We start from the raw sequence: 27071 nt of genomic DNA, 5'->3' as shown, positions 1-27071 counted from the left end.
CGTGAATCAGTCCTTAATGGTCGAATTGCTACAAAGAAACCACTACTAAAGGACACCAATAAGAATAAGAGACTTGCTTTGGCCAAGGGACATGAGCAATGGACATTAGACCAGTGGAAATCTGTCCTTTGGTCTGATGAATCCAAATTTGAGATTTTTGTTTCCAACAGTCATGTCTTTGTGAGACGTGAACAGATTATATCCACATGTGTGGTTCCCACTGTGAAGCATGGAGGTGTGATTTCTGTGGGGGTGCTTTGCTGGTGACGCTGTCTGCAATTTATTATTACCTTCAGACTGTGTAAGGGCTATTTGACCAGTGATGCACCAGTGATGGAGTGCTGCATCAGATGACCTGGCCTCCACAATCACCCGACCTCAACCCAAATTAGATGGTTTGGGATGAGTTAGACTGCAGAGTGAAGGAAAAGCTGCCAACAAGTGTTCAGCATATGTATGAACTCCTTCAAGACTGTTGGAAAAGCATTCCAGGTGAAGCTGGATGATAGAATGCCAAGAGTGTGCAAAGCTGTCATCAAGGCAAAGGGTGGCTACTTTGAAGAATCTCAAATAGGAAATGTGTTTTGATTTAACACTTTTGGTTACTACATGATTCCATATGTGTTTTTTCCCCATGCTTTTGTTGTCTTCACAATTATTCTACAAAGTAGAAAATGGCAAAATAAAGAAAAAACCTTGAATGAGTAGGTGTCCAAACTTTTGACTGGTACTGTATATAGTGTATTTCACAGCGGTTTAGATGGTATAATGATTCTCTACACTATACTTGTTTGTTTTGTCACAAACTATTAAACTTTTTACAACCAGGAAATGTTAGCGATTTCCGCATAGTGCATCTTTAACATATGCTGTAGTTTATAAGCAATGACATAGTACGCCCTGTGAGGTGGGGCTGCCCCCGTTTTAAATCATAACGTTGGTATTTTGAAATACCTGCTATACTGTATAAACAGTTGATCGCCTCGTTTCATAAAATAAGGCTTATGTCGCGTGTCACTACTTCACAGGATCGTATTGAACGATATACTGTTTTTACTTTACCTTCTATAACAGTATTTGAATGTTAGATTTGGTAAATGTGGTACGTTGTGTGTGTGTGTAAAGTCAATTTTTTTTGTTCGCTACTTTAAAAAAAAATATTGAAGAAAAATCAGTATACAAACGAAGTACACAAACAGACAATGATAACATACCATATGCTAGGGGGTACAACAAATTACAGATTATACAAAGACCTTAAAAGATGCATACATATTGATTGTAGAGGTCAACCGATTTATGATTTTTCAATACCGAGACCGATTATTGGGGGACCAAAAAAAGCCGATACCGATTAATCGGACGATATTTTATTTATAATTTAATGTATTTTTTATTTATTTGTAATAATGACAATTACAACAATACTGAATGAATACTTATTTTAACTTAATATAATACATCAAAATCAATTTAGCCTCAAATAAATAATGCAAAAACAAAGTGTTGGAGAAGAAAGTAAAAGTGCAATATGTGCCATGTAAGAAAGCTAACGTTTAAGTTCCTTGCTCAGAAGATGAGAACATATGAAAGCTGGTGGTTCCTTTTAACATGAGTCTTCAATATTCCCAGGTAAGAAGTTTTAGGTTCTAGTTATTATAGGAATTATAGGACTATTTCTCTCTATACGATTTGTATTTCATATGCCTTTGACTATTGGATGTGCTTATAGGCACTTTTGTATTGCCAGTGTAACAGTATAGCTTCCGTCCCTCTCCTCGCTCCTGCCTGGGCTCGAACCAGGAACACATTGACAACAGCCACCCTCGAAGCAGCGTTATCTTTGCAGAGCAAGGGGAACAACTACTCCAAGTCTCAGAGCGAGTGACGTTTGAAACGCTATTAGCGCACACCCCGCTAACTAGCTAGCCATTTCACATCGGTTACACCAGCCTAATCTCGGGAGTTGATAGGCTTGAAACATTGTGAAGAGCTGCTGGCAAAACGCACAAAAGTGCTGTTTGAATGAATGCTTATTAGCCTGCTGATGCCTACCATCGCTCAGTCAGACTGCTCTATCAAATCATAGACTTAATTATAACATAATAACACACAGAAATACGTACGTCATTAATATGGTCGAATCCGGAAACTATCATTTCGAAAACAAAACGTTTATTCTTTCAGTGAAATATGGAACCGTTCTGTATTTTATCTAACCGGTGGCATCCCTAAGTCTAAATATTCCTGTTACATTGCACAACCTTCAATGTTATGTCATAATTATGTAAAATTCTGGCAAATTAGTTCGCAACGAGCCAGGTGGCCCAAACTGTTGCATATACCCTGACTCTGCATGCAGTGAACGCAAGAGAAGTGACACAATTTCACCTGGTTAATATTGCCTGCTAACCTGAATTTCTTTTAGCTATATATGCAGGTTTAAAAATATATACTTCTGTGTATTGATTTTAAGAAAGGCATTGGTGTTTATGGTTAGGTATAGTCGTGCAACGATTGTGCATTTTTCGCAAATGTGCTTTTGTAAAATCATCCCCCGTTTGGCAAAGTTGGCTGTCTTTGTTAGGAAGAAATAGTCTTCACACAGTTTGCAACGAGCCAGGCGGCCCAAACTGCTGCATATACCCTGACTCTGTTGCAAGAGAAGTTAAACATTTTCCCTAGTTAAAATAAAATCATGTTAGCAGGCAATATTAACTAAATATGCAGGTTTGAAAATGTATACTTATGTATTGATTTTAAGGAAGGCATGCATTGATGTTTATGGTTAGGTACACGTTGGAGCAAACACAGTCCTTTTTCGCGAATGCGCACCGCATTGATTATATGCAACGCAGGACACGCTAGATAAACCAGTAATATCATCAACCATGTGTAGTTATAACTAGTGATTATGATTGATTGATTGTTTTTATAAGGTAAGTTTAATGCTAGGTAGCAACTTACCTTGGCTTCTTACTGCATTCGCATAACAGGCAGGATCCTCGTGAGGCAGGTGGTTAGAGCGTTGGACTAGTTAACCATAAGGTTGCAAGATTGAATCTCTGAGCTGACAAGGTAAAAATCTGTCGTTCTGCCCCTGAACAAGGCAGTTAACCCACCGTTCCTAGGCCATCATTGACAATAAGGATGTGTTCTTAACTGACTTGCCTTGTTAAATAAAATAAAAATACAGATTTCCGATTATGAAAACTTGAAATCAGCCCTAATTAATCGGTCAACCTCTAATTGATTAACAGCTTTCTTATTAGAAGAATGTTGAATGGTCTTAATGTACTGCTCGAATTCCTTTTAGAAAACAGTGTTTTTTTATTAGTGAATTTACATTTATGATTATGACATTCTGCCATTAGCACAATTAGATTTATGAGGTAAAATTGTTTTTCTTTATTATGGTTAAGGAAACCGAGCTGCACATTCTCCTATAAAAAAACTAAAGTCATCAAGAATATTAACAATTATAAAACTGAATATCTTTCCATAATTGTATTAAATATAGACAATTCCAAAATAAATGTGAAATGGTTTCTGGATGCTCAAAACTAAAAGTACAATCAATGTTAATGTCTTTTTTGACTTTCTTCAAGTAATGATTCGCAGGGTAATACTTATGGATCATTCTGAAGGAGCTTTTTCTTTGACCTTGTTAACAAGCAAGTGGTTATTACCACACAAATATACGTTTTTCCAACAGATTGGTGACCAATGTATTCCACTAACTTGAGACATAAGGAATGGATACAATATCCCTTTGAAATAATGCATGTATAGATCTGTTGTTCTGAGGGAGCAAGGAGAAACAATGTTTTCCTATTGGAGAGTCAGCTGGATTAAGCGAGGGTAGGTCAAGAGGGTGAGGTCTGGCTACACCTCTAAATAACATGAGAGTTCCAGATGGAATAGCATCAAAGACTATGGCGAACTCTCTAGGTGTTACAGGGATATTGTAACGAGATAAAAATTCCTCATAATTGAGTAACAATCCTTCTGCATTAAAAAGTTGCCTCACCAGTAGGATATGATTATTGAACCAGTTTTTCAAAAATAAAGACTTGTTTCTATACAAAATGTCCTTATTGTTCCAAATGAAATACGCAGGGAATTTTTTTAATATATTAACAACCACGCTAAGAATACTTGTCTGTGAAAAGCAGGTCATTTTGCAGGAATCTTATCAATATCATAGTTACAAAGTAACAGGAAATTGAGGCCAACAAAACAGGAGAAGATATAATGAGGGATGAAATTCCAAATTGAAGTAAGATTCTTTAAAAAATGTTAAGCCCAATTTATCTTAAGTATTATTCAAAAAATCAAAAACATTGAGACCACCATATTCGTGAGTTCATAACGACAGATTTCCTAATATAATGTGTACGATTTTTCCAGATGAAAAGCACCTGGTCAACCGCTTGACCCATTTTGTTGTCAAGATATAGGGACTGGGCTGCATAAGTAAGTCTGGAGATACCTTCAGCTTTAGAAAGCAATACTCAACCTTTCAAGGATAAATCCCTCCGCAACCAATGGTTCAACTTCTTTTAGTTTTTTTCAATAATAGGTATACAATTCAATGAGCATCTTTCCTGTTGATCCTTAGATATGGTAATCCCAAGGTATGTTACTTTTTCCTTGACTGGAATATTGCATATAGAGTGTATCACACAGTCTTTACCAGCAAACAATTCACACTTATTAAGGTTTAGGCAAAGACCAGATGCTTGGAAATTATATTTATCACAGCGACTGCTCTAGGAATCTGGTCAGCATCTTTCAAAAAAGGGTTGTGTCATCTGGAAGTTGACTTATGATAATATCTCTGTCAGCATTAGAGATCCCTTTTATATCACTGGATTTAACAGCACTTGTAAGAGGTTGGGTTGCAAGCAGGAAGAGGTAAGGCGACATTGGGCAACCTTGCCTAGTTCCTCTTTTCAAATCAAATCTAGGGCCTGCCCAGGCCTCCTAAATTTCTCAAGGGAGAAAAATGGAAACTCATGTTCCACTGTATCGAAGATTACTATCAATACTATCGTCGAAGATTAAATCAGAATAGTCAATAAGGTCTAACACCAGTCAGATATGATTAGATATGTCTATTCCTCATGAAGCCTGATTTGGGTCTCTTCTATATTTGAGTCCAATTACTGCCTTCATTATTTTGGTGGAATATAGAGGCTAATATTTTGTAGTCATTATTGAGCAGTCAGATTGGACGCCAATTATCGAGTAGAAGCAAGTTTTTCTTGGGCTTAGGTCTGTAATCAGATCTTGAGTCAAACTGTGAGGAAGAGCATTATTTACAATGCTTTCAGAAAAGACCTCCAACAGAAAAGGGGCCAACTGTTGAGAAAATGTTTTTTTTTTAAACTCAGCAGATATACCATCAGTCCCAAGAGACGTATTCTTTTGAAGGTGTTCAATAGAATAAATTATCTCTATAATACAGTCATCACACTGTTCCCTCTCAGCCTCCCCAATTGATTTCACATCCCCCAGAGTAAAAAAAAAAAAGAGTTGAGGAAACCTCACAATACTTAACTATATACATTCCTGTAGAAGTTGCAACTAAAGTTCGAGACCATTAATATTTAATTGTTGAATTGTATTATTTTTAGTGGTATTTTTCTAACCTGAAAAAAATAAGATTAATTTTGTTCACCCTCCTCTAGCCACTTCTTCCTAGATCTGACAAAGGCTCCCTCTGCTTTCAGTTTATACATATCATCCAACTTGTTTTGTAGCTCAAACAGAACAGATTTGTCGTCCTCTGAGAGTCTTTTTAAACAGGCTTTTGAACAAGACAGGTGATCTTTGTAATTGCACTTTCTTCTTCAGCTTTTTTTGTCTTGGCAAGAATATTCCCATATTTTCTTAAATATTTTCCAACCTCATATTTAAAAAGCTCCCAGTTATTACTGTATGAATTGTAATTTATAGCTTTGTTCCAAAAGTGTGTAATTCAATTGTTTATCTCCATCTTGACCAACTCATGTTTTTAATATAGAGCTATTAAGCTTCCAGTAGGATGCTCTGCCAAGTCCATTATTAGAGATAAACAGTTTAATATCAATATAAATAGCTCTATGATCAGTGGCAAGGATGTTAACAGAAATCCCCTTTCTATCAAAACATTTAGGCACCAGCCAAAAATCTATGCGTGATTGTCTGGAGCGTGCCTTATTACTCTATGTGAAAGACTTGTCATTAGGAAACATTACTCTCCAAATATCTATAATATATAATAATATATAATAAGCCTTTCCATAAACTGCCTCAAACTTGTATTCATAGAAGTGGACTGTCCCGGAGGCCATCTATAAGTTAAATTATTTGGAGAAATATTAAAATCCCCACCTACAATAATCAAAGCATTAGGGAACTTTGTAGCCAATGGAGAATACACTTTTCTAAAGATTCAAGTAAGTGATCATTTTCAAGTTTGGAATTGTAACCATAAATGTTGTTAATAATAATGATGATTTAGGTACAGTTGATAACAAGACAAAGAAAGTGACCAAAAGGGTCACTTGAGTGCAAAATACTTCCATTGAAATGATTCTTTAGAGTGATATCTCCAGCAGAGCATTCAGAACCATGAGAAAGCCTTACATCAATACCCCACTGAGATCTCCAGAAGTTGACGTCGGTAGCAACTGAATGAGACTTGAAAAAAACAAATCTGTTTTAAGCTGTTTGGCAAATAAAAAGAATGCTTTGCACTGTACATTATTTCTTAACCCCCTAGCGTTGTCGCCATCCATTTTCTCTATGGCTTCGGACCTTGCATTGATGAGCCTGGAAAGAGTGTCGATAACATCCTTATTGGCAGTGGCATCTGGGCCCAGTTCAAACATGCCTTTCTTGGAAGCTGGAGGTTTGCTTGGGGTTATAGGCAAAGAAGGAAAATCCTCGTCTGACACGCAAAGTGTCATAGAGTCTGTCAGACCAGTATAGTTGTGGCAGTTGTCAGTCAAAGCATTTGCCTCCTGTGTAACGACATTGGATGATGCCTGAGCATTGCTAGCTGAGGAGTTAGCCATAAGATTTCTCTTTCTGTCAACGCACTGTGACATTATGAAAAATATAATCTTAAACGTGGTGTTTTTAGCAAGCAAAGTATTAGTTTTGTAGTTCAAAATAATACACTTCACTATCTTTCAAAAATTGTTATGCAGAGCTTGGTAGGAAGCATGCGTTCAAGATGCCATCTTGGAGCCTTTCCGTTTACTTCACTACTTGAGTCATCGCTCTCCGCTCTCTCGATGCCGCTTTCCACACAGACTTAGCCCCGCCCTGTTTGTTGTTCCTGGACCACGAGACACTTCCGTTCAGTCTGCATGGTCAATGCAGCACATGCAACAATGTTGATGACAACCATGCTGTTTTCACTTTGCTGCTTAATATAATTCCACTAGCTTTCTGTAATTACACTTAGTTTGTTTCTTACATATGCAAACAGCTAGTTTGTCATTTAGCATTAGCCTAAATCTTGTTAGCCGCTAATCTCTAGTTAGCTGGCTAACTAGCTAATACATGTACTGAGTCAGAACAAACTTTTTGCTTTAAGAAGGGTTATAGCTAACTAAATGATCAGATTCCACCACAGAGTTTCAAGACTGAAGCTGGCAAGTAATTTGTTTGGCTAGCTAATGATAGCTGGCTATTGTTTTGATTCAAATGCCAGCCAGTGTCCGGAGGTTGAGGATGGCGAAGCCTCAAAAGCAAGACGTGACACAGCAGAGGTGTGGGGTGATGAGGATCGCTTTTGAATTATTATTGAAATGTGGTGTGCTTTCTGGCACCACGTGACTCCTGTAGCTTCATTTTGGTAGCAGTGATGGAGTAGCTAGCTGCACCTAATCTGGAGTCCATGAACTGCAGTGGCTGAGCTCAAACATCATCCGAGTCCTGCTATGGAGAAGCCACACAGACGGCAGGAACAGCAAGACACCTTGATGACACAGACCAGCTTTGCTTGCTCTCCCCCTTATGACCACCTTCCTCCGATGACCCCTCAAGCTATTAACTTTCCTTACCCTCTCATGACCACCCTTCTCATGAATGTTGTTTTTCTAAATTAGTCATTTTTTGTTGTTATTTAAGGGCTTATATTTTTTTATTTGAATGAATAATGCTATAAATGTTAAATAAATTATTATTATTAATGGGTAGACTGGCGGCCATTGCCAGTGTACCCACAGGAGCAAAGCAGGAAATTTACCCATCAATATGTGCTGTGATTTGTTGATTGAGCTGACATTACAAAAATTACATTCCTTTGCCAGAGCCACATCATTTGAATGAAGATTCTACATTGCCATGAAAATGATTGTATCCCAGGCAGTCATTGCAAGTGAACCTATGAGTTTACCACTTATACAGTAATTGTGCCAGCCCTAATTCTTGTTACAGTTCTAGTAGCTTATGCAAGGCCTTAGTGTTATGACTATCTTTACCTAATATTATTTCAATCATATTTTATAGGAATTTGTGATGCGCCAATTCAGAAGAGTAAGTGTCCGTATCTTTCATTCTACTTCTGCTTTTGGCCAATAGAGAGACTCCGGTTGTGGTGGTTGTAGAATTTACAAGATGTCAGATGTGGAAATGTCTCCTATGTTATTGAACACCAGGGATATGTTGCCTCCATTGATTGGCTGATGCACTTTGGGCAGCTTCCCGTTTGGTTTTGCGCTTTGTGGTGAGGCATCCTGACCCACAATGGAGGAGTTCCTTCCTTTCTTCATCAGAGTGGAGAGCGCAGGAGGGGTGATAGCCAAAGCTTGTCCAGGGAAACTCCACCGACTACACTGCTTCAGAGCAGCTATCTAGATGGGGATTCTGTTTTCCATTAAGATAAACATTCCATTCAAGTATTTATGTAAGTCAAGTAATCAGTTAGGAAAAGCATTTGCGTATTGTATGATGGAAAAGGAAGAGTAGGTTGCTGATTGTCACACGTGTGGTACTGTAGGAAGGATTGCAAAGGAAGCCATGGCAAGTCCCACTCCCTAATCAGTAACTGCCTAATCTCTGTGGTCAGATATCTGTCAATGTTCCCATAAAGATCATAGCTATAGACTAGTTGTAATGGATGCCAGAGGATTGAACTCAATGAAACCTTTTATTCTTATGCCTTGCTCTTTTAGGGAAATGAAACTCAAACAAAACCACTTACTTAGCCAAATGTTATGGCCACCATTTGTCATCCATAAAGGACAAGTTCACAAATGATGTGTGCTAGGTACGTCAGTGGCTGTATGGTTAACCTTCCACGGCTCTTAATTCATTTGACCCATATTATTTTGATGGTTGATGTGCATTTTGATCCATCTTTTCCTGTGATGCCCTGATGCCTTATCATTCCAAATATTTTCCTAGTTCTGCAGCTGCTTTCAGACACTGGAATGCTTCCTGGAATTGGATCTCTATGACATCATTAATTTGATCATCTTTGATACCCTTTCCCATGCAAACCACGGCATATTCCTTTGCGTATCTTCACTTTGGAACATCCAGTCCAGTGTGTTTAGTTCTAGGATGGGGGCGGTGGAAAGCTTTTGGACAGATAGTTGGAGTGATGAGGGGCTTTACGTAATAACTCTAGCTTAAAAAATAGCATTAGGCACTAACTGGGCTTCAGTACGTGGAGCAGCAGTGGGGGATTTTAATCAAACAATTATTGTGGAACGGAGGAAAACATAGTTGGCAGCACCTGCCAACCTGTCTCCGTCCAACCGGCACACCTGTCCACACACTGGGCCAGATGCAGGTTAGGAGCTGACGTGGTGATGACGAAAGCTGGAGGCTAGCAGTCGGCCTAGGGCCTGCCCAGGCCTCCTAGAGCTCATTTCTGGAGGAGCTCTGCTGGAAGAGAAAGGCCAGGAAGATGGATGAACCTTTTTCCAGTAGAAGAAACACCTGCTCTAATCAAGAGCGAGTATAGCAAGAGAGACCAACGACCATCCTGTGGTTGTTTTGGAAACAGAATCAGTCAATGATGAATGTCTTGGGCATTGTCTTTGCCCTCATTTTTCTTTTCTCTTTTGGTGTTTTTTCATTTGAGCATGTTTTCATTGAAGCTGTTGTGATGAAAGTATACTCTCAGCGCACTTGTCTCTTGTCCCAAATTTGCTGTACAGTCACATTTTCTGTGTATCTTACTACATGCCAAAATTGTAAACATGAGTTTTAGCTGTGGAATGCATGCAGCAGGAACCTCCAGCTCTGATAATGTGTGTTGCACTAACAGGCTATGTGTAGTAAACACTCAGCAGACCCAGTGATAACCTCTATCTTATTCTGGTCATTACTCTACTGTGGAAATACCCTGGCCAACTCATTAACACTTGAGTCTACTAAAAACAGGTTTTTAGGACACACAGGAGACCTATGTGGAGTATTCGGGGAAAAACATTGTTTAATGGTTTATTTTACAGAGTTTGGCTCTGTGCGTTAGACATTTGCTTTGTGCCTGTAAGTTTTACACCATTTTTTTGAATAATATATCTTTGAACCTTTTTTGTACTACATAACATATTTTGTTAATGTAAAACAAATAAGAAAAATATTGATTTCTCAAGTGGTCTAACATGCTAGGCACAGGCTTAAATCACTTGTGTATTGCGACTGTTAGTTCAGGGCCCTGTTCAATCAATAAAGTTGTTTGACGACAGCCTGTTTTTTGCAACCCTTGTTAAACAAAGGAGTGAATAGGTGTTACTTAACAAACCAAGAAGTTGGCCTTCAGAAAGTGATCAATATTATTATTCGGCACTTCTATAAACTAAATGTTATTCACTTGTTTATTTTTTTGTCATGACCCCCAAGCAGGTTTACAATGTGAAAAAGAGAGTGGAAAATCTACCAGTTGTTTGGAATTCTTCTCTGTTTGTTATTACAAGAGGATCCTGAAATTAGCATGTTTCTGTTCTAGGCTGGCCTGTCTTGTATTAACCACAGCCGTCCGGCTGCTTTATTGTTGTCTAGGGGGTAATATCTGACAGTGTGGACTGCTTTTAATTGTTTACAGAGTGCAGCCTCACTGAATGTTAGGAATTCTGTAATTTATTGTCATCCTTGAGTAGAAAGTAGAGCTTGGAATGCTGAAAAATTCTAAGCATGTGATCTCAATCAGGGAAGGGGCACATACTGCAGACACTTGATGAAATGTGATGGTCAGGACAGGGGACAGGCTCCTCAGGGCCCTACTCTGCCCACCACACAGGCCCAGAACCCTCATGAAGATTAACTCACCTCCTGTCTCCAAAGCCCTGACAGAGGTCTGCGTATTAAGGGGCAGCTGGCTTGAGCCACTGATGACATGAGGGCTGCAGCCAAATGAGACTGGTGATGAGGTGTAGGAGTCCCTCCTATTGGATTCCTGCTCCCCTCTACATGACCTGCCTGACTCATGGACTGCTGCTCCACCATGATGAAACAGAGTATGGTACTTAAGATGTGTGTTTTAGACAGTAGTTTAGGGCTAGTCTTCATGGTACTTTAGGTACTGTAAAAGAAAATGCTAGGCTGTCATTTTATTTTTCTTGTAATAAGAGGTTTAGTGACAGTGTTTTACTGCTGGTTACAATTTCAGTGACCAACATAGCCATTAGTGTGTTCTGTGAGCCAGCAGATTCCTGAAAAATAGATCTGGAGAGAAAACACTTGGCGTTGTCGCTCTCCAGTTGGCTGACATGTTTACAGGAAGCAGAATCGACGTCAATGTGGGGAGAAAAAGTGTATTGTGGAAAGAGATCTGTCTATTTTGAAGGAAACCGTGCCATGATATACAGTAGACCGTCTTGTCAGCAAATTCTCTTAATGTCACTCTTACACGTCAACAGGTGTCAGCGAGGTTACTCTGTTTAAAGCTACTCAAAGGTAGGATGGGGGGGGTCAAGTGCAAGTGCTGGTTAGATTTTTTTCAAGGGGGGGTCGAGGTGAGGAGGAGGATTATTTAAGATGCTGTTTGAGGTAGGGTTTCAGATGTTTTCGGAAGATGGGCAGGGAGGGACTCTGCTCTCCTAGCATCAGGGAAAAGCTAGTTCCACCATTGTTGTCCCAGGACACAGAAGTTCTTGCAGAATGGAGTACTCTGGTTGGAGTGTAGGGTTTGAGCATAGCCTGAAGGTAGGGAGGGGCAGTTCCTCTTGCTGTTCCGTAGGTAAGTACCATGGTCTTGTAGTGGATTGCAGCTTTGACTGGAAGTCAATGGAGTTTGCGACCAGGATATTGCGGAGGAGTGGGGGTGACATGAGAGAACTTGAAGGTTGAAAACCAGGCAGGCTGCAGTGTTCTGGATAAGTTGCAGGGGTTTGATGGCGTAGGCGGGGAGTCCAGCCAACAGCGAGTTGCAGTAGTCCAGACGGGAGAGGACAAGTGCCTGGATTACAACCTGTGCAACTTCCTGTGTGAGGTGCGTTTGTACTATACGGATGTTGTTGATCATGAACCTGCAGGAGCGGGTCACTGCTTTGATGTTTGCGGAGAACAACAGGTTGTGAAGGGTCACGCCAAGGTTCTTTGCCCTCTGGGAGGGCGACTGTGTGGAGTTGTCAACGGTGATGGAGAGGTCTTTGAGCGGCCAGGCTGGTGTAACCGAAGTGAAATGGCCAGCTAGTTAGCCCGCGCTAATAGCGTTTCAAACATCACTCCCTCTGAGCCTTCTAGTAGGTGTTCCCCTTGCTCTGCATGGGTAACGCTGCTTCGATGGTGGCTGTTGTCGTTGTGTTGCTGGTTCGAACCCAGGGAGGAGCGAGGAGAGGGACGGAAGCTATACTGGCAATACTAAAGTGCCTATAAGCACATCCAATAGTCAAAGGTTAATGAAATACAAATCGTATAGAGAGAAATAGTCCTATAATTCCTATAATAACTAGAACCTAAAACTTCTTACCTGGGAATATTGAAGACTCATGTTAAAAGGAACCACCAGCTTTCATATGTTCTCATCTTCTGAGCAAGGAACTGGAACGTTAGCTTTCTTACATTGCACATATTGCACTTTTACTTTCTTCTCCAACACTTTGTTTTTGCATTATTTAAACCAAATTTAACATATTTCATTATTTACTTGAGGCTAAATTTATTTTATTGATGTATTATATTAAGTTAAAATAAGTGTTCATTCAGTATTGTTGTAATTGTCATTATTACAAATACATTTTGTGCTTTTTTGGTCCTCCAATAATCGGTATTGCCGTTGAAAAATCATAATCGGTCGACCTCTAGTGCAGACACAGATCCTCTCCACATCACCTGGAAGGAGCGGCCTGCCAGATAGGTTGCAATCCAAGAGTGTGCCCAGCCCTGAGAGGGTGAAGAGCAGGATCTGATGGTTCACGTGTCAAAGGCAGCGGAAAAATCTAGGAGGATGAGGAGAGAGAGTCCGCTTTGGCAGTGTGGAGAGCCTCCGTAACACAGAGAAGAGCAGTCTCGGTTGAGTGACCCGTCTTGAATTTTGACTGGTTAGGGTCAAGAAGATTGTTCTGAGAGCGATAACGAGAAAGTTGGTCAGAATTCGGCACGCTCAGGTGTTTTGGAAAGTAAAGAAAGAAGGGATGGATACAGGTCTATAGTTTTTGACTATATACCTTTTTTGGGGAGGGAAGCATCTCGGGCCATTTTGAAGTCAAAGGGGACTCAGCCAATGGGCAGGTATGAGTTGATGAGGGAAGTGAGGAATGGGAGAAGGTCACCAGAGATGGTCTGGAAAAGGAAGGAGGCTTCGAGCGGGCAGGTTGTTGGCCGGCCAGACCTCACTAGTTGCAGGATGTCATGTGGAGAGAACGGGGAGAAGGAGGTCAAGGCTTAGGGTAGTTCTGTGTGAGACCAGTGGACTCAATTGGCTGAGTGATTGAGTAGCGAATGTTGTCAACCTTTTTTTCCAAAGTGGTTGACAAAGTCGTCCAGGTGCAGGGAGAAGGTGGGAGAAGAGTTTCCTAGGGTTAGAGACAGAAGCTTGAAATGTAACGCTAGATAGTGTCTTTAGCAGCAGATAAAGAGGAAGAGAAGGTAGAAAGGAGGGAGTGAAAGGATGATAGGTCATCCAAGTTTAGATTTCCTCCATTTTCGCTCAGCTGCCCGCAGTCCTGTTCGCAATGAGTCACTCAGCCATGGAGCAGGAGGGGAGGGCGGAGCCGGCCGGAAAGAAGGGGGACAGTGCAAGTCATAGGATGCTGAAATGGAAGAGAGTAGGGTCGAAGAGGCAGAATCAGGAGACACAAGAAGGATTTAGCAGAAGGGAAGTGTAAAGTGGTGTACTGTACTGAACATCATTGATATGTTGAACTATACTAAACAAAAATATAAACGCAACATGTAAAATGAGCTGAAATTAAAGATCTCAAAAATACTCCATATGTACAAAAAGCTTATTTCTCTCAAATATTGTGCACACATTTATTTACAGCGCCTTCGGAAAGTATTCAGACCCCTTGACTTTTTCCACATTTTGTTAGATTGCAGCCCTATTCTAAAATGTATATCAATCTACACACAATAACCCATAATGAAAAAGCAAAACTTTTTTAAAATTATTTTGATTTTATTTAAAAATAAATTGGTACCCTTCCCCAGATCTGTGCCTGGACACAATCCTGTCTCGGAACTCTACAGACATTTCCTTCAACCTCAGGGCTTGGTTTTTGCTCTGACATGCACTGTCAACTGTGGGACCTTATATAGACAGGTGTGTGCCTTTCCAAATCATGTCCAACCAATTTAATTTACAACAGATGGACTCCAATCAAGTTGTAGAAACATCTCAAGGATGATCCATGGAAACGAGATGCACCGGAGTTCAATTGATAGGTTTCTTCTCAACAGTGATGGAAGGAAAACTGTGTGCTAAGTGAATGTGTGACTGAGAGCTTAAAATAACTTCTAAATGATGTCATTGTGTCAGACAATACTTTGACAAATGGCACTTTGGAAAGGAAAGCATTTCTAGATGCTGTTCTTGGCATGCCGAAGAAAGGTATTATTTTAAGTTTCTTAATTAGGTTATTTTTCCATTTTCTTAGCTTTCCAGATTGAAGAGGATTTGAAAGAACAATCACCTCCTTAAATAGATTGCAGTCTGTTGTAACTCATTACATTTTGTTGACGAGTAATTACATCCAATTTGTTTAAAAATTCCCTAAAACAATTGTAAGTCAGCCATATGTAAGTCAGACAGTGACCCTGTGTTCTTTGTCATGATAAGTTGGCTCTTAAAATAGACCAGACAACACTTTGAATCTATGCAGTCCATGCTGTGGCAGTGTCTGTTCAATCGTGCATTGAATACTGAACTGATAATAAAGGGATGATGGTGTTCAGCAGATCAGCCGTGTACTGCATCTCTCTGTGCCACCAAAATCTATTGATCTGACCTCTTGTTTGCTGATATTTCCATGAGCTGTCTGATTGGTGACCTACCTGACAGATGCTGGGGTTGAGGAGGAGGAGGGTGCTCTCTCCCCTTTTCCTTCTTTCGCTACTCATCCTCATCTCACTGAATCATGCTGTCAGAGTGGATCACTCCCAAATGGATGTCCTCCCCACTTCTGTAATTTGCTTTGTGTTAGCTGTCCGGGTTCATTTTCTCGCACTTAATCTTTGACCACATTCTCGGTGAAACATCTTGATTTAATCCAACCCTGTAATTTATTTATTGGCCGTGACTGATTCCAGATCTGCTGATGCATTTCGCCTTCATTCTTTTAACCTCTATTCGTGTTTGTTTCTTCCGTCGATGGTAGTCACATTTGAATTCAATTTCAATGTAAGTGAACTCATTTACACACCCTGCACGTTGGTTCTGGATGCTCTCAAGTTTGTTTTGAATGGAGCATTTTTCAATGGCAACTTGGCTACATTAGGGCTTTGGCATTAGGGCTTTGGCTCATGCTCACTGATTTGGAAATATGCCTATTAATTTATTTCAGCATCTGCTAGTGCAGATGCAAATAATATGGAAACAAACTTAGCCTATCTGTTTGTCTTCCCCTTAGAGTGGGTTGGCAATTGGCTTGTAGGATTGCTTCACCAGTTACACTTAAAGGTACACTGTGGGATTTTTTGCAATGAGGCCTTTTATCTACTCACCCGGAGTCGGATACCAACTCGTGGATACCGTTTTATATGTCTCTATGTGCATGCTAGCAGATACCCCTAGACTTCCAGTCATTGTGCTAATGCTATTGAGCATTGGCTCGCAAAGCTACCTCTAACTTCCTTCATACTGGACACCGAGACGTATAAAAATGGTATCCACGGGTTCATCTGACTCTGAGGAAGTAGATAAAGGTTATTATTGCCAAAATCCAGAAGTATCCCTTTAACATGGCAATCTTGGGTTATTTGTTAGTACTCAGGAGCAACACAATCCCTCACATAGTACCTCTGGAGAAGCACAGGATGAATGTTCTGTCGTTATGACCCTGTAGTACTACTCATCTGTGCTTTCCTCTTGTAAGTTGTGGTCAAAGTGTTCCCACAGCATGAAGAGAAAGCTGGAAAATGTATGGAGAATCATCACAGTGGACCTGTAAGAATGCTCCAAACCGATTGTGCCAATTAGGAAGTCTGGAAATGTGATCATACATCAATGATTTGTGTGTCCTCGAATGCCCCCTTCACCTCTACTGTTTGGGAAAATTTTTTTATTAGGGCCATTCACAACCAGTATGTCCTTTTAACAATGTGAAAAGCTGACTTTTTTTGTGTACAGTGTCCATTCTACAGAACATTACCTTGACCCATGCATCATTCACCGTACACAATGCTGTTAACTAGAGGATCTTCCTGTGGGTGGTATAGACCCCCTAGAGCGCAGTTCTAGATGAATTCCATAATCTTGTGGATAATTTCATTCAGGGTACTCCTTAGGTAGAGGACAGACACATTGACATCAGATCAGTGCCATGCCAGGTTGTCCCTGCCATTGATTGCCATTGTTTGGTTTCCAGGTGCAGGAGAAGGATGTGGGAAGATCATCCAGCGCTTCCCCAAAAAGGACTGGGAGGGCACAGCGTTTCCCCAGGGGGTGGAGATGGTGAGTTCATAACATTTTCCTGAGACTGACCGTGCTGAGAGAACACTGACTTATTCACGCACCCTGTGTGATAGCAGTGGTAGTGAGTTGCTTGCTTCCCCACATTAACCTCCCTACCTACCTCAGTCTGCATGTTTGATGGGTGCGTATTTAATACTGCAAGCCAAGGTTGAAGATGGCTCTGGTTTCTCTTCGCAGAACTTGAGTTGACCTAATGGACACATGGGGCTCTGCCTGACAAAGCAAAAATGTAGAGAGGTTTGCATAATTTCCTGTTGTGACTGTGAGCACCGTTTTAGTGGTTATTTTGTCTGCAATGGAAATTGGGCTTGTTAAGCTACTGTGCTATAACCAATCATGCTGTTGGAGCGCTCTGTTCACTAAGGGAGCCCTCCCTGGTAGCTCTTCTTGACCATTTTGGAGTTAATGTGTCATTTGTACAGGTTGTGCAGTATTCCCCTGGTTAATCCTCTCTGTGCTGACCTGCCGGGACAGGTTTGATCATTTAAAAAAAAATATTTAAAAAAAATCATGCTATATATATATATATATTTTTTTTTTTATCCTCTCCGCTGACTGAGATGCCCAAGTTATTTTGCACTGTGAAATGTTCTGTTGCCGTATCGTACTGACAAGAACCCCAGGAGTGGAGCAAACAGTTGAGACATCTTCCCATGTTCCCAGGACGCATGTTCTTCTGGAGTGTGCCGATCTAATATTGGCATTTCCTGTGTCAACAAATGCATAATGATTGTTTATTTAAGAGTTTGTTTCAACCCCTTCCGCCTCCACTAATTGGAACATTCCTACCCACCTCCCAGAATCCTCAGCTATGTCCAGCCTGTTATTGCTCCCTCTGCTCGGTGTCCCCATCTTTCTTTCTTTGGTTGCATTAGGGAGTTGCATCCCTCTTTCTCTCTGTCACTCTCATTACTCTCTTTCTCTACCCTCCTCTCCTCTGAGGGTGACTGACTCGAGACATGGGGACAGTTACCATTGTGCACAAATCATTGCACTCATTGTGACCAAATATTTGCTTGTCTGGAGAGATCTGGAAGTCAATACCCAGGGCAACAGTAGCAGTAAACTCACAGGCCCAGGCAACCTCCCACAGTTCAACTGCGTACTCCGGCAAGCACATGGCCAATGGGGCCTGCCCGCCCCCCTGCGTGTTTGTTTATTTGTTTGTTTACTTGGACATACTAAATGATTTGAATTAGGATGCCCTTGTCCCACGGTCAATAGTGAGGAGAGCGAGGCACCTCCAGAATGCCACTGTCCTGCGAAGAACCAAATGTCCCCATATTTTTGGACAGATTCTAGTCACTACTTGAGCCATTTAGTTAGAACAAGCAAAATCAGCACAATTTCTTAAAGATGTGATCGCTGCATAATTTTTAACATTTGTTTACGTTCACATATGCCCTTCTCCCCTCATGGAGGCTAAACTACTCTGCCTTTTTAATGCCAAGTGGATACACATTTTCTTCTTCCTCTGTTATACAGTATGTTCTTACTTTCTCTCTCCTCAACAGCCCACTATGGATTTTATTTTACATTCACAGAAAAACATGTGGCCAGTTTGTGGGTTATGTTACTCAATGTCCACGTTTTTGGCATAGCCCTCAGTGGGACGAGTAGCGCTGAGCGATTTTTTTTTACAAAAATCTGTTATTGTCCAATTATTTGAATTCCATTTATTCCATTTTTTTTTCTGTGAGTAAGATGAGTAGTTTCTGTAGAGATAAATCTGAAGCCTGAACTGTGCGATGTAATAAGGAGTTGTAGTTTCCAACAGGCCAATATTCAACATAGTTCAGTGCAGAAATTGTGGTAATTAACTACAATGACCATAATCCATTGCTCGCCCGCTTAAACTTGACCGGTCTGTGCGGAGCAAAACACGGGAGACGGAGAGAACACCAGATCGAGACATATAGAAAGCAGTTGCTTCAAGAACCTGAAAATGCATCTAAGTGATTGAGTGTTGGTATTCAGCAGTCAAAAGTATCATGACATTGACAGAAATATTTAGAAGACCCAAATCTTTTCAAATAGCCTATTCCACTCTGGTGGAGCTGTGGCACGAAAGAGATGTATAGTAGCCTAGGCCAATCTGTCTGTCTGTGTTTGTGCCGAATCGTGCAGGTGGAGCGAGTGACACAGGCAACGAGCCTAGCTGACTGCGTTTTGTGATGGGTTGTAAATCATAATGGGCTGCAGAGCAACTCTGCTGTCCTCATCCTCTTCCCTCTTATTAGCCTGGGCTACTATATACAGTGCCTTGCGAAAGTATTCGGCCCCCTTGAACTTTGCGAACTTTTGCCACATTTCAAGGTTCAAACATAAAGATATAAAACTGTATTTTTTTGTGAAGAATCAACAACAAGTGGGACACAATCATGAAGTGGAACGACATTTATTGGATATTTCAAACTTTTTTAACAAATCAAAAACTGAAAAATTGGGCGTGCAAAATTATTCAGCCCCTTTACTTTCAGTGCAGCAAACTCTCTCCAGAAGTTCAGTGAGGATCTCTGAATGATCCAATGTTGACCTACATGACTAATGATGATAAATACAATCCACCTGTGTGTAATCAAGTCTCCATATAAATGCACCTGCACTGTGATAGTCTCAGAGGTCCGTTAAAAGCGCAGAGAGCATCATGAAGAACAAGGAACACACCAGGCTGGTCCGAGATACTGTTGTGAAGAAGTTTAAAGCCGGATTTGGATACAAAAAGATTTCCCAAGCTTTAAACATCCCAAGGAGCACTGTGCAAGCGATAATATTGAAATGGAAGGAGTATCAGACCACTGCAAATCTACCAAGACCTGGCCGTCCCTCTAAACTTTCAGCTCGTACAAGGAGAAGACTGATCAGAGATGCAGCCAAGAGGCCCATGACCACTCTGGATGAACTGCAGAGATCTACAGCTGAGGTGGGAGACTCTGTCCATAGGAAAACAATCAGTCATATATTGCACAAATCTGGCCTTTATGGAAGAGTGGCAAGAAGAAAGCCATTTCTTAAAGATATCCATAAAAAGTGTCGGTTAAAGTTTGCCACAAGCCACCTGGGAGACACACCAAACATGTGGAAGAAGGTGCTCTGGTCAGATGAAACCAAAATAGAACTTTTTGGCAACAATGCAAAACGTTATGTTTGGCGTAAAAGCAACACAGCTCATCTCCCTGAACACACCATCCCCACTGTCAAACATGGTGGTGGCAGCATCATGGTTTGGGCCTGCTTTTCTTCAGCAGGGACAGGGAAGATGGTTAAAATTGATGGGAAGATGGATGGAGCCAAATACAGGACCATTCTGGAAGAAAACCTGATGGAGTGTGCAAAAGACCTGAGACTGGGACGGAGATTTGTCTTCCAACAAGACAATGATCCAAAACATAAAGCAAAATCTACAATGGAATGGTTCAAAAATAAACATATCCAGGTGTTAGAATGGCCAAGTCAAAGTCCAGACCTGAATCCAATCGAGAATCTGTGGAAAGAACTGAAAACTGCTGTTCACAAATGCTCTCCATCCAACCTCACTGAGCTCCAGCTGTTTTGCAAGGAGGAATGGGAAAAAAATTCAGTCTCTCGATGTGCAAAACTGATAGAGACATATCCCAAGCGACTTACAGCTGTAATCGCAGCAAAAGGTGGCTCTACAAAGTATTAACTTAAGGGGGCTGAATAATTTTGCACGCCCAATTTTTCAGTTTTTGATTTGTTAAAAAAGTTTGAAATATCCAATAAATGTCGTTCCACTTCATGATTGTGTCCCACTTGTTGTTGATTCTTCACAAAAAAATACAGTTTTATATCTTTATGTTTGAAGCCTGAAATGTGGCAAAAGGTCGCAAAGTTCAAGGGGGCCGAATACTTTCGCAAGGCACTGTATGTTTCGTAGGTAGGTTGCACATTGCTCTAATAATATGTACATTTGTTTATGCCAGTTTAACCTTTCTTCAGCCGTAGCCTAACTTTTCTTTGGACTCATCTTGATATTGTTTGCTCAATTTAAATTCTTGTGGCCTAAAATATATTTTTCATTCAAAATAAATCTGTGAATGAGAATAGCATAGACTCCGACTTTCATACTTATTTCCATTTTTAAAAGCGGTAACTTTAGGGCAATAAACACTTTGATCGAATAGTTTTCAGAATACTCTTCATGACTTTAATTTGTTTTAATGCTTTTATGATGTTTCAGTTAGTAGGATCAGGCTTTTGGTTGTTTGGTTCACAACGGCAAGGAGGGATTTTTTGCATGCATACATTTTGCATACATACATTTTGCATGCATACATTTGTCTTGTAATGCTTTGCTCAACTGTATGGTTTGTTCAAATTTCTCATTAGATTTGTATATCTTGCTATTGTTTCTTCTATCTCTCTCATTATTACATTAGGCCTCCCATGTTTTGGGGTTATTTAAAAATAACTTACAACTTTGAGAGCCTATAACTCCATTAGATTCATTGATTGTTTGATGATGAAATAGTATGGTGGGAGAAATCCATTATGCATTAAACTGAAAGTGACTTAATAGACCAAGTCATATTCATATCAAATGTAGAGAAAATGTGTGCTTCTATAACAATAAGACACCAGAGTGTCTGCCAATGTTCTCTCCAAGCTGCATGCATGCTGTATTTTTATATAACTAGGCAAGTCAGTTAACTTCTCTAGGGTAGGGGGCAGCATTTGGAAATTTGAATGAAAAGCGTGCCCAAATTAAACTGCCTTCAACTCAGGCCCAGAAGATAGGATATGCAAATTTGGATAGAAAACACTCTAAAGGTTCCAAAACTGTTAAAATAGTGTCTGTGAGTATAACAGAACTGATTTGGCAGGCGAAAACCTGAGAAAAATCTGTTCAGGAAGTAGGATTTTTTGTTTTGTTTGTAGTTTTCTATTCAATGCCATTACCGTATCCATTGATTTAGGACTCAAATTGCAGTTCCTATGCCTTCCACTAGATGTTTAGAAATTGTTTCAGGCTTGTATTCTAAAAAATGAGGGAGTAATAGCAGTCTGAATGAGTGGACCCTGCGTGTCACAGAGCTTTTTCATGCGCACGACCAAGAGAGTGCCTTTCTTGTTTACCTTTTATATTGACAACGTTATTGTCTGGTTGAAATATTATTGATTATTTAGGCTAAAAACAACCTGAGGATTGAATATAAATATTGTTTGACATGTTTCTATGAACTTTACGGATACAATTTGGATTTTTTGTCTGTCTGTTGTGACTGCGTTTGAGCCTGTGGATTACTGAAGAAAACCTCAGTTTTGTTCGCGCGTTTTCGGATATAAAGAGAGACTTTATCGAACAAAAGTAACATTTATTGAATAAATTAATGTCTTCTGAGTGCAACATATGAAGATCATCAAAGGTAAGTGATTAATTTTATCTCTATTTCTGACTTGTGTAACTCTTTTACTTGGCTTGTTACTGTTTGTAATGATTTGTCTGCTGGGCTATGTTCTCAAATAATTGCAAGGTATGCTTTCGCCGTAAAGCATTTTTAAAATCTGACATTCACAAGAAGTTCATCTTTAAACCTATGTAAAATATATTTTCTGAATTTTTATAATAAGTATTTCTGTATTTGAATTTGGCGCCCTGAAATCTCACTGGATGTTGGCCAGGTGGAAAGCCAGCGTCCCACATACCCTAGAGAGGTTAAGAACAAATTCTTATTTACAATGACGGCCTACCCCGCCCAAATCCTAACCCGGCTGACACTGGGCCAATTATGTAGTGACGCCTCTAGCACTGAGATGCAGTGCCTTAGACCGCTGTGCCACTTTGGAAGCTAAGTAGCCAATAGGCAGAGGGTAGCATAATTTCTTGTTCTCTGTAATAATGGTATTTGATCAATATTGTTTTTTATTTTGTAAAGCAGTTTCTTGCCTCAAACAACACAACATTTTCAGTCACCTCCTTGTCAGTAGGACAAGAGAATAAACAGGTTAATGTTTAGCCCTGCATGCTTTTTTTCAAAAGTCTCATAGAATGTAGGCCTAAATTGAACGCCACATGTTGGCTGCTACTGTAGGCTGAATGATCAAACCGCTTTTTCCATGTTAAAATGTTATGGGATTCATTTTGTACATTGTTTTTGATGGTAGGCCACTCTGGTAGGCCTACATTATGATCAAATAGCCACATAGCCTACTTGGCCACTTTTAAAATTAACTTAAAGCGGGTACAGCCTCAAGTGCTGGAAGTTGCACAGAAGTTTGAGAAATTGCTTTGAGGGAACATTGGTGTCTGCTATAAAAATAGACTTTGGCTATTAGCCTAGATCATCTGATTTTTTTTTCTTTTTTTCTGCTTTGGTGAGACTAGCTGTCTACATTGTTCTCTTGCTTTGTGTAAATATAACATTCATTTAAATGGACTATAGGAATATAGGCAATTTACTCGACGTCAACTATGCACTGTTCTGCTGTGCACTGCCTGATCCAATTCTGATCAGAGTACTTGTTTGGTAGGTTTTTTTTAACTTATCTATTCGGACAACTGAAATCCATATTCTGGTTGTCCCACAATTGTTTAACTTTCCCCCCGGTAAGTCTTAATGTCAAGCCCTGCTCACCTCGGTGCTGAGAGTCCACACTTGATTTCCCCTGGTGAATGAGGTTTCCTGCTAGCTGTTAGCTAGCTGTTAGCCTGGTTGGGGTATACATGGTCCCTATTCGGTTTGAGCAACAACAAAAAAAAGGAAAAGTCTTACTTCAGAAATGGAAACTTTGTGTTTTGATTGACTTAATCACACAACCTCATCTAACATTGACATTCCATTCAGAATAAATAGACCTCACTCTGTATGCCTACAAGTCATTTTTGTTTTTCTCTTGACATTGAAGTAGACGTAGACGTTACAATCCTTTCCATTTCTTTATGCAGTCAGGTGGATTCTTGGTAAGCCCAGGCACATTCCTCCTGGCTTAGATGAAAGTACACTGGGGAGATTTGGTAGCGTTACTAAGATGCTCTCAAGTCTCAGTGCTAAGCTGAAGCGTGCTCCTGTACCTACTCCGGTCTTGTCTAGAGAAGGGCTTTGCATGTCAGAGTAATCATGCATCACCACTGATAGCAGTCAGTCAGTCTCATCCAGGCCTTTCAAGAGGTCCAGTGAAATAGACCAGACGGGACCGTACCAGATCGGCAGGTGGAGGAGCCCGTGAGCAGCCAAGCTGTTGCATAATCTATGTCAATGTTGTGGAAGCCAGAATGGATTGAGAGTGGAGCCTATTTTATTCACAGTGGGAATGGGAAATATTTGTTAACCTCAGTGCCTCCGTTAATGGTTAATGTTTATTTTCAAGGAAAAACATAGAGACCTGTATGGATGCAGCAATATACTGCCCACATCTTTTTGTTTGCTTTAAGGTCATGAACAGTCAGTCTTGTTTTTCATGAAATTGGATGAAACCAGATCAAAGTATGATGACCAAAGTATGACAAATGACTGCTTCTACATTGAAAAAATGTTTGATCCTAAAATGAATGGTTCCCTCCCCCATGTCGAACACTTGGATTCAGGAGGTGGGATTATTAAGTGAATAGGTGACTCTAATTTTAATACTCCAATGGTAACATGATATTCTCTTACCTAATTTAAGGAAGTGTGTGCCTTTCCAAATCATGTCTAATCATTTGAATTTACTACAGGTGGACTCCAAGTTGTAGAAACATCTCAAGGATGATCAATGGAAAAAGCATGCACCTGAGGTCAATTTCGAGTCTCATAGCAATGTGTCTGAGTACTTATGTAAATAAGGTATTTCAGTATTTTAATGTGTAATAATGTGTAATAAATATGCAAACATTGAGTAGATTTATGAGGAAGGTGCTTCAACAAAGTACTGAGTAAATGGTCTGAATACTTATGTAAATGTGATATTTCAGTTTTTTTTTTTACAGTAAAATAAGACAAAATTATCTTGTTATACAACCGGTGGGTCTAATCCTGAATGCTGTTTGGTTCAAACCACATTGCAGCCGGTGTATATTCCACAAATTACCACCGGCTAAATCTATGACGTTAAAATGCCTATTTACTCTGTTCCACCTGAATGCGCAGTCCACTGTCTCATCAGCCCAGCCAAGCAATTTACAAACTTGATCTCCACTAAAAAAAGACTCTAGACATTATTTAACATTTCTTTTAGACTGACATTTCGTTTTCAACGGCAGAGATTTGTATAAACCTTGCTGTCTGCATCTCCAACATTTTAAACATTGTTTCAATATTCAAATTTGATCTCCAACAGACAGGCAGGCAGCATTTCTCATCCAGTCAAAATCATTAATCGGCTGGCATCATTTTTATGGATAAATACAAAGAAATGTCAATTGAAATAAGGTAAAATGTGCAGCTAGTTTGCAGTGCTTCAGTTTGAAATGATTGTGTTGGCTGTGTTGTTGGCTTGCTCCTCTGAACAACAGACAATTAGGCACATTTTCTATGCAAGACAAAATCACTCCTCATCAGCTCTTTGTTATGGATGTATCCAAATAAATGTCACTAGAAAACAGTTTATGCAAATGTTGCTACTTTGCTGTTATTCTGGCTTTTTGACGTGACTGTAAGTTAGCTGTAGTAGGCTAGCTAGCAAGCAAGCCAGTATGACATTGGAATGTTTTATAACGAACGACTTAGATCTCATCCATAAAGACTGAACGACTTGGTCGTTTCTCTGGCAACTGAACCGATAGAACAAACAACCAGCCGGCTTGGGTAGCAACCCTAGATTTGTGGCGGGACTATATCTTATGGAAGGATCAAATAGTATGACGAAATTCAGAAAAATATAATTTTTAATTTAAACGTCAATCGTTATTTTAATATGTTTGTAACCTGTTGTATAAAAGTGATATTGCCTACGAAGCCGATGTTTCGAGGATATATTGGCATGGTTTGCCGGCACTCGACTTCATCTCAGGCCGAACAACACCCGTGCTAGTATATCCTCCAAACATGATATTTTCTGGCATTATTACAAATTTTTTGTTCACCAAGGTATGTTGCTACTTTGAGAATGTGACATGCAGGCACAACTGCTGGCATGAAAAACCTGCATTTTTAATTGGCAAGGAATGCTCATGAAATATGCTATCATGTGCATATATTAGCAAAAAGTCTAAGTCTGTAAAACTAACATGTTTCAAGCAGACCACTATAGTCACTGTGCCCAAGAACACTAAGGTAACCTGCTTAAATGACTACCAACCCGTAGCACTCACGTCTACAGCCATGAAATGCTTTGAAAGGCTGGTCATGGCTCGCATCAACACCATTATCCCAGAAACCCTGGACTCACTCCAATTTGCATACCGCCCCAACAGATCCACAGGTGATGCAATCTCTATTGCACTTCCCACTGTCCTTTTTACACCCGGACAAAAGGAACACCTATGTGAGAATGCTATTCATTGAATACAGCTCAGCATTCAACACCATTGTGCCCTCAAAGCTCATCAATAAGCTAAGAACCCTGGGACTAAACACCTCCCTCTGCAACTGGATCCTGGACTTCCCAACGGCCCGCCCCCAGTTGGTAAGGGCAGGTAACAACACCTCCACCACACTGATCCTCAACACAGGGGCCCCTCAGGGATGCGTGCTCAGTCCTCTCCTGTACTCCCTGTTCACTCATGACTGCATGGCCAGGCACGACTCAAACACCATCATTAAGTTTGCTGTTGACACAACAGTGGTAGGGGAGATTAATAACATAGGTGTGCCTGATTACCGACAATGATGAGACAGCCTATAGGGAGGAGGTCAGAGACCTGACCGTGTGGTGCAAGGACAGCAACCTTTCCCTCAACGTGATCAAGACAAAGGAGATGATTGTGGACTACAGGAAAAGGAGGGGCTGTAGTGGAGCAGGTTGAGAGCTTCAAGTTCCTTGGCTGCCACATCACCAACAAACTAACATGGTCCAAGCACACCAAGACAGTTGTGAAGAGGCCTGC

The 27071-nt window shown here is 40.3% G+C and overlaps 1 protein-coding gene across 4 annotated transcripts in view; it reads left to right on the top strand.

Annotated features, from left to right (window-relative positions):
* LOC110506476 (myotubularin-related protein 13) overlaps positions 1-27071 on the top strand; it is a 145939-nt gene that overhangs the window by 16892 nt on the left and 101976 nt on the right. For all 4 annotated transcript variants that reach the window (XM_036963284.1, XM_036963283.1, XM_036963282.1 and 1 more), the window contains exon 2: positions 16980-17065. In XM_036963284.1, coding sequence (XP_036819179.1) covers positions 16980-17065 — 86 coding nt within the window. The remainder of the gene's footprint in view (positions 1-16979; positions 17066-27071) is intronic.

The sequence above is a fragment of the Oncorhynchus mykiss genome, chromosome 26 (genome assembly GCF_013265735.2).
Source record: "Oncorhynchus mykiss isolate Arlee chromosome 26, USDA_OmykA_1.1, whole genome shotgun sequence".
Taxonomy (NCBI): Eukaryota; Metazoa; Chordata; class Actinopteri; order Salmoniformes; family Salmonidae; genus Oncorhynchus; species Oncorhynchus mykiss.
This window is presented reverse-complemented; position numbering and strand designations above follow the sequence as displayed.